The 11723-nt window shown below is 42.4% G+C and overlaps 1 protein-coding gene across 8 annotated transcripts in view; it reads left to right on the forward strand.

Annotated features, from left to right (window-relative positions):
* The window catches only part of LOC148394796 (aldehyde dehydrogenase family 3 member A2-like), a 108641-nt gene extending 100271 nt beyond the window's left edge, over positions 1–8370 (forward strand). For 5 of the 8 annotated variants that reach the window (XM_088381597.1, XM_088381600.1, XM_088381598.1 and 2 more), the window contains one exon: positions 6273–8370. In XM_088381597.1, the coding sequence (XP_088237723.1) occupies positions 6273–6586 (314 nt within the window). In that variant the 3' untranslated portion in view covers positions 6587–8370. Of the gene's footprint in view, positions 1–280; positions 1158–6272 lie in introns of those variants that run through there. The other 3 variants (XM_088381603.1, XM_088381605.1, XM_088381604.1) reach the window with 2 other exon arrangements.
* The last annotated feature ends 3353 nt before the right edge of the window (positions 8371–11723 follow it).

Here is an 11723-nt window from a genome sequence, read left to right on the forward strand (position 1 = left end):
GCCAAATCGGCCACCACAGGTTAATTAAAGGCCATTGTAAAAATGTGTCTTTAAATATGTCTTAAATATTTCTAATGGGGTAGCAGTTCTAACATCCATTGGTAGGGCATTCCAAAGCTCTGGGGCCTGAATAAAAAATGTTCGAGACCCTGCAGACATCTTTTTGGCCCTCGGGGTCACTAAAAGACTAGCGTTTTGCGAGCGGGGGTTACGGGACGGAACGTAAGGAACAACTAGCTCGACAAGATACGAAGGCGCTAAGCCATGCAATGATTTATAGGTTAATAGAAGAACCTTGAAGTCACATCTTAAATGGATCGATAGCCAATGTAAGTTGGCTGATATTGGGGTAATGTTTCGGCGCCACTTCCGGGTTGTTCTGACAGATCGTCGCTCTTCGGACACAAAGTATGGCAGCGGACCAAGAGGTATGTACGGCTTCGTGCACCAATTGCACCCTTCTCTTAGAGAGGTTGTCTCTGCTAGAGGGACGTGTCCGCCAGTTAGAGCAGAATAGTGCGATAACAGTAGTTGCGGCGGACACAGACGCGGGCTGTAGTCAGCCCGCTAGCCCGGTTAGCATTAGCCCCAAGCGGCTTGCTAATCGCGATGAGCCAGGTATGACGCATAGCCGTCCAAAGTCATCTCGGTCTACTGGCCCTCGCACTTTGGTCATAGGCGACTCCATTACCCGAAACATTACGCTTAAAAATCCAGCCACGGTAATGTGTATTCCTGGGGGCAGAGCACCCGACATAGAAGCTAATCTTAGGGAGCTGACTCGCAATAGGCCTAGTCAACAGCGTAGTTCCAACAACACTAGCTACTCGGACATAGTGATACATGTCGGCTCCAATGATGTTAGGATGAGACAATCAGAGATCACAAAGAAAAACATAGCGAGGACTTGTGATCTTGCCAGAAAGATGAGTCGGCATCGAGTATTTGTCTCTGGCCCCCTGCCTGGGAGAGGCACTGATGAGAGGTTTAGTAGATTAGTCTCCCTTAATCGATGGATGGCTGGGTTCTGTAAAAAGCAGGGACTGTATTTTATAGATAACTGGTCATCCTTCTGGGGCCGCCCCGACCTGCTGAGGAAGGACGGCCTTCACCCTAACCGTGAAGGCGCCTTCACTCTTTCTAGGAATATAGATTACTGTTTGAGCCTCTCATGACAGGTCACTCTAGAGCAGGCCAGGGCACAGGTGATTAGACCTCCTGTGAGGATGGGTTTGGAGTCTGTTAAGTTAAAGTTAACTAGCGCTAGGCTAGACTTTCAGCATACACATAGCTCCTCGTGTCGACTAGAGCGCGACAGTTTAAATAGTGCTGCAATACACATAAACACACTTTCTACTGGGGTAGTAGACAAATCCAATCACTCCGTCCCGACCGGTCTTGCTGATGAAACGGTGCCTGTTTTCGATAACTTCACATGTGTAACAAATATTCATCATCAAATTCCCACGGTCGTTTCATCCCACCGCCCTAATAAACTTTTGAGAGGTGATATTAGGCCTAGAGAACACAATTTTACTCGCATCCCGTTTAAAAATCTTTCGATAGATACGCACCCTGATCAACCGATTACACTTAAATTCGGTTTTATGAATATTAGATCACTTCATACGAAAGCAGTTCTTGTTAATGACCTTATCACGGAACATAATCTAAACGTTTTTGGTCTTTGCGAGACCTGGTTAAAACCTAATGAATTGCTGCCACTTAACGAGGCCTCGCCTCCAAATTTTGTGAGCTCGCATGTGGCACGTCCTCGAAAAAAGGGTGGGGGTGTCGCCCTCATCTCAAATTCTGAGCTTAGATTTAGGCCTCGCTCAATTCACGTATTTAAAACATTTGAAGTTCTCATTGTGCGATCCACTGCGTTACCGTCATTCTATCTTGTTGTTATTTACCGCCCACCCGGGGCTTACTCTGGCTTCCTGGATGAATTTTCAGAATTTGTGGCTGATCTAGTGATAAATGCAGATAATATAGTTATCATGGGTGATTTCAACATCCACATGAATTCACCGTCAGAACCACTGACTTCGGCATTTCAAACTTTAATCGATACGTGTGGTTGTACGCAAGCTGTACAAGCAGCAACGCATAAGAATGGAAATACCTTAGATCTGGTATTATCCCGGGGACTAGCAACCTCAAATATAGCAGTACTGCCATACACTACTGTTCTGTCTGATCATTTCTTAATAAAATTTGAAATTTTAGTTCCTTGTCAAAGACAAGAGAGCAATCGGAATTATAGCAGCCGTAATTTTAACTCCATGACTGCAACTGCGCTGTCTGAGTTACTGTCGCCGGCAACCGCCATGTTTCCCGCATACAGCGGCTCTATCGATAATCTTACAAATGAATTCAATGCGACATTATTAAAAGCCATCGACTCTGTGGCACCGCTACGTCTGAAAACTCGCCGTAGATGGCCAACTCCGTGGTTCACAGATGAAACACGTACGTTTAAACAATTATGTAGAAAGCATGAGCGCAGATGGCGTTTAACCAAACTTGAGGTTTTCCATCAGGCATGGAAGGACAGCCTCCTGAAATATAAAGATGCGCTAATTTTAGCAAAAACTCGTTATTTTTCGCAAGTCATTAATCTTAATAAAAACAATCCTAAATACCTATTTGATACAGTGGCAAAGCTAACTCTGCGCCAGCCGACCCCCGATAGCTCCTTCCACTCAGCTGACGAGTTTATGAAATTTTTTGCTCAAAAGATTGAGTCCATTAGGGACGAGATCAAGAATACCATGCCAATCACTCCGCTGGTTACTAGCGCTGGGGATCATGCAATAACCCTCTCAAATTTTGAAAGCGTGTCCCTTGAAATGCTTACAAAATTGGTTAGTACGGCTAAACAAACAACATGTTTACTCGACCCGCTTCCAGCCAAACTACTTAAAGAATTATTTCCAATTTTAGGACCGTCCGTCTTAAATATAATCAATCTGTCTGTTTCCTCTGGGATAGTGCCAATAGCCTTTAAAACCGCTATTATTAAACCACTACTTAAGCGAGCAAATCTTGACCCGGACTGTCTCAGTAATTATAGGCCAGTTTCAAACCTCCCATTCATAGCAAAACTTCTCGAAAAAGTAGTAGCGCAGCAGCTTATTGATTACATGGTCGCTAATAATCGATACGACTCCTTTCAGTCTGGTTTTAGAGCTAATCATTCTACAGAGACAGCACTTGCTAAAGTGACTAATGATCTCCTCATAGCTATGGATTCAAATACGTCGTCTGTATTGTTACTACTCGATCTTAGTGCTGCCTTTGACACTGTAGACTTTGATATTTTATTAGGGCGTCTTAAAAGTTGTGTTGGTATCTCAGGCTCAGCACTCAGCTGGTTCAATTCCTATCTATCAGGCAGGACGCACCGAGTGGTCCATGGTAATACGTCCTCTGAGCTTTATAATGTTACGTGTGGTGTTCCACAGGGATCGGTACTCGGACCGATTTTATTTAATATTTATATGATTCCGCTTGGGGACATAATACGTAAATATAATATTAGCTTTCAATGCTACGCGGATGACACCCAATTATATATGCCGTTATCGATGACAGATCCACGGGACTGTTGTAATCTCGAGGCGTGCCTTGCGGAGATCAAGCAATGGATGTCTCTCAACTTCCTTCGTCTTAACCCAGATAAAACTGAGATGTTGATAATTGGTCCTACTCGTTATCAACACTTATTTAAGGAAACCACTATAACTATAGATAACCGGACTATCACTCAGAGTGATACGGTAACTAATCTCGGGGTAATATTTGACCAAACGCTCTCCTTTCAAAAACACATTAAGAATATAACCAGGATTGCGTTTTTTCACCTTCGTAATATTGCTAAGATTCGTCCTATCCTCTCGACCGGGGATGCGGAAACCATTATACATACGTTCGTTACGTCGCGCCTGGACTACTGTAATGTATTATTCTCTGGTCTTCCTAAGTCCAGTATCAAAAGTCTACAGTTAGTGCAAAATGCCGCTGCGAGGATGCTCTCACGGTCAAGAAAATTTGATCACATTACCCCAATATTAGCCAAATTACATTGGCTCCCGGTCCATTTAAGATGTGACTTCAAGGTTCTTCTACTAACCTATAAATCACTGCATGGCTTAGCGCCTTCATATCTCGTCGACCTAGTCGTTCCTTATGTTCCGTCTCGTAACCTTCGTTCGCAAAACACTAGTCTTTTAGTTATACCGAGGGCCAAGAAAATGTCTGCAGGGTCTAGAGCATTCTCTATTCGGGCTCCAGAGCTTTGGAATGCCCTACCAATGGATATTAGAACTACTACCTCAGTAGAAACATTTAAGACACGTTTAAAGACACATTTCTATGAGATGGCCTTTAACTAACTTGTGATGGCCGATTTGGCCGGAGTTTGTTTTGTTCTCTCTGCCCACCCCCTCCCCGGCTGGGGAGGGGGTTAGGTGGCTCAAAAGCTGATCGCGGCTAGCTGGATTCTCGGGGACCAATTCAAGATGAAGGAACTGCAGCTCAACCCCCTTGAAGACACGGCCAGGACAACCGAGGGCACCGCCGACATCCATTTTTTCATTGATTTTCATATTATGTATTACTTGTGCACTCTCTGCATCCATTACAACCTGGTGATCCTGAAAGGGGGATCCTTCCATCTGTGGTCCCTTCTCAAGGTTTCTCATTTTCCCCTGGCAGGGGTTTTTTGAGTTTTTCCTTGCCCTTTTGGGAGCTTATGATCAGGGGATGCTTTGAGAATAATTGTCAATTTTTGGCTATGTGAAGCCCTTTGAGACTGTTTGTGATTTAGGGCTATACAAATAAACTTGACTTGACTTGACTTGACTAATGTGATCAAATTTTCTTGTCCGTGAAAGCAGCCTTGCAGCAGCATTCTGTACTAACAGTAGACTTTTGATACTGGATTTAGGAAGACCAGAGAATAATGCGTTTAAGTAGTCCAGGCGCGACGTAGTATACGCATGCATAATAGTTTCCGCATCACCGGTCGAAAGAATCGGACGAATCTTAGCAATATTACGGAGGTGAAAAAACGCAATTCTAGTTATGTTCTTAATGTGCTTTTGAAAAGAGAGCGTTTGGTCAAATATTACCCTGAGATTAGTTACAGTATTACGCTGAGTGATAGTACAGTTATCCTTAGTTATAGCGGTTTCCTTAAATAAGTGGTGAGAACGAGCTGGACAAATTATCAACATCTCAGTTTTATCTGGGTTAAGACGAAGGAAATTGAGAGACATTGTTTGATCTCCGCAAGACACGCCTCAAGATTACAACAGTCCCCCGGATTTGTCATCAATAACGGCATATATAATTGAGTGTCATCCGGGTAACATTGAAAACTAAAGTTATATTTACGTATTATGTCCCCAAGTGGAATCATATGAATATTAAATAGAATTGGTCCGAGTACCGATCCCTGCGGCACACCACACGTAACGTTATAGAGCTCAGAGGTCACATTGCCATGGACTACTCGGTGGGTCCTGTCTGATAGATAGGAATAGAACCAGCGTAGTGCTGACCCTGAAATACCAACACAGCTTTTAAGGCGCTCTAGTAAAATATTGAAGTCTACCGTGTCGAAGGCAGCACTAAAATTGAGTAATAATAAGACCGATGAAGTGTTTGAATACCTAGCTATGAGGAGATATTCAGTCACTTTAGCAAGTGCTGTCTCGGTGGAATGATTAGCTCTAAAACCAGACTGGAAAGATTCAAATCGATTATTGGCGACCATGTAATCAATAAGCTGCTGCGCAACTACTTTTTCAAGAAGTTTTGCTATGAATGGGAGATTTGAAACCGGCCAATAATTACTGAGACAGTACGGGTCTAGATTTGGTCACTTAAGTAGCGGTTTAGTAGCTGTCTGCTGCGCTTCCCCTGCTTGTCTGCAGTGACACACATTGCTTAGGGGCTCTCAGTGTGGATTTAAATTGCGTTCTCCCATCACTCATAAACCTGTGAAGTAGCGCCTCTGCGATAGGTGAAGCGCGAAGTGGCAAGGGATCACTGTAGAGTTATAGAATTTTCTAAGGCAAACATAAATGAAAGAAAAACAAATAAATGGATTAGAAAGAAAATGGGGATTATACAAAATAAGTGAAATTTTTATTATTTCCGTTTTTTTTTTTTCCGGATTTCATGAAATTATGATTGTCTACACTGCTCTTCATGCTTTTTGTGATTTTATTATTATTTATTACGACTGCTTCATTTTGTAGGTCAGAGTGGTATGGGCTTCTATCATGGCAAACACACCTTTGACCGGTTGAGCCACCAGAGGGCATGTCTACTCCGTTCACTTGCCATGGAAAGTATCAACCTAGCTCGCTACCCACCTCAGGACCGCCAGCGAGCAAGAAGGGCAAGGTTGGCCCTAATGTCGCCCTTGATTGACTTATCCAAGAAGACTTATATTTGGGCCATCAGTATGACTGTCATTGCATTTGGGCTACTCATCACTTTGCTAGTTATTCTTCTTCTTGCTGCAGGCTTGAATTGTACCTGCTGGTACTGGAGAGGTTTTTTTAATTAGAAGAGGAAAATGACTGCCTTATGTACGATATTTATACATGATTGTCAGTTTGATCTTATAAAAAGTGGTGGAAAGTCTGTTAATACTAACAGGAGGTCCGTCAGTCTGCTACTGACAGACTCACGTTTTGGTGGTGGGCTGATGACTGATGGAAACATTGATGGTACAAGCGCCGACAGAAGTGAATTTTGTCCGCCCCCAAACTGTCACTCACCCAAAAAGCAGGCAAACATTTGGCAAATAGTGTTTTGTGGCACACATTGGCACATTAGCTCCATCCACATTACAGACATTTCTGAATGACCACGCCGTGTCATATCAGTAGCCTGCTGACTTTTGTAATGAAAGGTTTTCGGAAACCCTCTACACTCTTGGACGCCCCAAAAATAAGCCCACTCCTTGGCCTTCTTCCCCAAGGAGTACAGGGAGGTGTGGGTAGTCATTAAGTACAACACCATTTCCATAGCTCCGCTGACAACATCCATAAGCCGAATAAGCACCAACTTCCAGAAGCTGGTGTTCCTCAAGGCAATGGTCCCCAATGACCAGTTGACCTTCCAAAGCACAATATATACATATATAAGGCTCTCTTATTATCAAGATCTGCGATACAACTGTCCTCAGCTTTGAGCTGAACAACAGATAAACATAAGGCATGGCAGAGATGCGCAAGACAGCAGCCAATCAATCAAACTTTTTTTTTCTACTTTTATTTGCAAGTTGAAAATGTAATCTAAAAGTAAAAAAAAAAAACAAGAAGTAAACAATAACCAAACACAGGAATAACTTGCCGTTATCATCTCAGCTACTACTTAAGCAATATTGATCCTCACCATTGTTTGTGTATTGGTATTGAAGAAATGGGGTCGAAACACAAAAAGTCCTGCCTAGCTACAAAAACAGATATCCTCAAACCTCACTGAATAAAGTACATAAGCAGACAAGTAAAATCACATATTAAATCAATATAAGAAACATTTTAAGCATATAATTATACCTACACACCAAATTAATAAAGAAGACTAGACATTTTTGATATGTGGTAATGACAAAGGTTTTTATAACTTTATGATCTGATATGTATTTCTGTGCACTTTGAAATAACAAATGATTTTTTATATATTGCCTGAATAGCTTAAGGAACTGTTTAATGCATGCCTGATGTTTTTCTAAATCACGGACACTGCCAAAGTCATCTAAAAATTTTCAGTACTTGATTATATCTTGTGTTTTGATTAATGCTAGATGTGCTATGTTGCCTAATGCTAGACGCCAGCTTTGTATTATTACTGAATATTCTGGACAGAGGGAAATGTTTTGCCTAACAATGAAAAGATATGGTTGGAAGCATGATTAAACTAAGAATGTGACAAAGTAAGCGAGTACATGGAGTGTCAAAAAAACAAACAAACAAATGCATGGTAAGTGGTGACATTTTTGATATGTGGTAATGACAAAGGTTTTTATAACTTTATGATCTGATATGTATTTCTGTGCACTTTGAAATAACAAATGATTTTTTTATATATTGCCTGAATAGCTTAAGGAACTGTTTAATGCATGCCTGATGTTTTTCTAAATCACGGACACTGCCAAAGTCATCTAAAAATTTTCAGTACTTGATTATATCTTGTGTTTTGATTAATGCTAGATGTGCTATGTTGCCTAATGCTAGACGCCAGCTTTGTATTATTACTGAATATTCTGGACAGAGGGAAATGTTTTGCCTAACAATGAAAAGATATGGTTGGAAGCATGATTAAACTAAGAATGTGACAAAGTAAGCGAGTACATGGAGTGTCAAAAAAACAAACAAACAAATGCATGGTAAGTGGTGAGTAAGAACTTTGCATAGTCAGGGAACATTAACAAATTGATGATGTTGTTAGGTTCCCAGTTCTTTATCATTAATGCTCAATATGCTAACAGTAATTACCAAGAGGCAGCCTTTACAGTTTGACTATTTAATGTATGCCAGAATGATCGATGCACAGCTGTGGAGCCCTTTTTGCGAGATGCGGAAGAAGGTCTAACTCCCAGCTCTTCCTGCTCTTATACTACTCTGGGCCGCCTTCCTGCATGGAGACGACTCTGCCTAGCTTGTGTGATAATGTGTAACCTTGTAGTCTTAACTGAGAGTGACTTCTACATATGTGCCAAGAGTGTCATAGAGAAGAGAAAGCTAATAAAGATAGAGAAGGGTTACAGCGATATAACGGCATAGCTCAAGCTACCTAGCTCATCACATGTGCCAAAGAGGCCTATTCTAACAATGTCACACCCAAAATTCACGTAATTCCGTACAAAATGACAAAATTGAAAGGATGATGAATGGACGGTGTGCGACAGTGGGTGAAGTGGATGTATGTGCAAGAATGGTTTGCAGGAAGGACACTTGGAGATAAAACCGGTAGAGGTGCCAGAGGAAGAGCGGCAGGAGGAAAACAACCAAGAACCCCGCCAAAGGTGATCGCCAAGGCCGAAAGACGGGATGGAAAACAACAGCCCCCGCACACACTGAATCGCCCATAATCAGCACCCACCCCCATGGAACCACGTCTCACCGAACCAGCACCCACTCCGATGGAATCAAACTCTCCTGCGAACTTGCCACAGCCCCTGACTCATCACCCATCAAACTCGGCCCACACTGGCATGTGCAACTGAATATAAACTGACCAAAGAAACTTGAATGTTGCCTTTTCTGAATGGAGACTTTCTGCTCTTGAGCATGGTTGCACGAAAGGCCCAGCGCTGTATTGTATTTTTCCTGAAAAATGAGCTTTCTTAACAAGAATTGTGATTGAACTCAACCAACCTGTGTAAGTCTAAATTTAGTTTCGGTGTATTAGCCTAAAAACTGACAAAATAAAATGAGCACGGAGTGAGTAAATTGGATAACAGGTGATTGGCTATGGCTTTTGCCGTGAGGCGAGGATAGCGCACTTCCCAAATTGTGGATCAAATCCAACAGTATCTCCAAAGAGAGGTGGAGTAAATTGTGCTAGGAAAGTGTCAAACAAAAGAAACACAACAATCTTGTTGAATTATTGGAACAAATAGCACCCAAGTGATCATATGCATGATAATATAAGAAGAGTTTACACAAGCTAAAGACATATTATTAGCCACTACTAAATAGTAAGAGTTGATATATTTATTTGTAGAATGGTCCTGTTTCAAAATGAATAAAACTGTGCCATTATCATTGTAAACTGTTTTTTACTGACAGTTCTAAAATAGTGGCAACAAACTGATTTAGGGATGATGGAAGTGTGGTTCAAATAACAATGACAGACTGATGGACAAAGCCGGGAATAATGACAAACTGATGATGATGCACTGGCGAGTTGATTGATTGGTCGATTTCATTTATTTCGAATAGCCTCTGTACAAACAGATAAATAACACTGATAATGATGAATAAAGGTAGACATAAATAGGTATATTCAAAAAGGAGTGTGAAGAAGTAAAACTTATTAAATCCCTCCCCCTATACATGAAATATTTACTATAAAAATAAGTCCAGTGCCCGCTGTGCAACAACGCACAATGGCTGTGTTTAAGAAGCCATTTATAAGAAACAAAGAATAAAGAAAAACAAAACAATGATCTTAAGAATTTGACAGTTGATGATTAAAAATAATCCTAACAATCACAATTATTATCACTATTTTCACCATATTTAATAATATCCATCCATCCATCCATTTTCTGAACCGCTTTGTCCCCACGGGGGTCACGGGCGTGCTGGAGCCTATCCCAGCCGTCAACGGGCAGTAGGCGGGGGACACCCTGAACCGGTTGCCAGCCAATCGCAGGGCACACAGAGACAAACAACCATCCGCACTCGCACTCACACCTAGGGACAATTTGGAGTGCTCAATCGGCCTACCAAGAATGTTTTTGGGATGTGGGAGGAAACAGGAGTGCCCGCAGAAAACCCACGCGGGCCCGGGGAGAACATGCAAACTCCACACAGGGAGGGCCGGAGGTGGAATCGAACCCGCACCCTTCTAACTGTGAGGCGGACGTGCTACCCAGTGCCCCACCGAGCCGCTGTAATAATAATATAATATGTATAATAATAATAATAATAATAGACCCAGACTCTGACCCAGAGTTTAAGTTACCTCTCTTTCTGGAATGGAGTTTCCCTCTGGATTGGCCGTTCTTTCAAAATCGGATCGACATCGAAGCTGTAATAATTCGAAACGCTTTACGTCACGAGATAATCTTCTGACCCAGATTAGACGTTTTATCATTTCTAGAATATCTTTTCGAACGCCTCTGCTATTCTTTGAACAGTATAATTTATCTGAATAACCTTCTCCGGCCATGGAATGGCTGATGGTGTAGTGTAACACTCACATGTCTTGTGTGCAGGCATCATGAGTTTGATTCCCACATAGTATGTCGGTAGCACTACGTTTTTTTGCAAACGGCGTTTCTTTTATAATAACGGGGATGCAGAGCATCTTTTTTTTCTGTTGGGTGAGCAGAACTCAGTTTGTTTTAAAATATTATTTTATTGAGTGTTGGTGTAGGCCACAGCGTCACATTTTAAATGACTTCAGTAGGTATAAAACATAAATGTGTTTGTGCTTGCACACAGGGCGATGTGATGCGAAGTGCAGTGGTGTTGGAGTAGTTGTAGTGCTCGTAGTTAATGCATGTTGCATGCTTCTTCCTGCTTGCTACCTTCTGCTTTCAGCTACTGCCGCCGGCTAGCCCCCTGTTTCCGGGGGCGAAAAGAGGACCCGAGTGCGTAAGCCTCCTCAGCTGGTACATAGCCTCTCCACCGCCAAGACTTCTGCATGCCTCCTCACGGCCACACACGGTAACTGGGTGCCTCGCGGCTCCAGGCCAAATTGCAGGGGATCGACCGAGGAAGAACAGTGGGCCCTTAGGCGTGATGTGCAGGCCCACCGGCACATGTATATGCCCTGGCGTCTGCTAACCATTGTCCCAGCTATGGGATAAATAGCACCCTCGCTGCCTTGTGGGTATCATCTGGAATGGAAAGGCTAAGGGAGCAAACCTCGACAGAAAACCCGTCTTGGACTCCGTTAGGCAGACTCATGTTTTAAAAAAGCACTTTTCTGGCAACTCCTGCAGCCAACCTGCTGCCAAAAGT

This window comes from Syngnathus floridae, chromosome 7, assembly GCF_059516105.1.
Source record: "Syngnathus floridae isolate MCC-2025c chromosome 7, RoL_Sflo_1.0, whole genome shotgun sequence".
In the NCBI taxonomy this organism is placed as follows: domain Eukaryota; kingdom Metazoa; phylum Chordata; class Actinopteri; order Syngnathiformes; family Syngnathidae; genus Syngnathus; species Syngnathus floridae.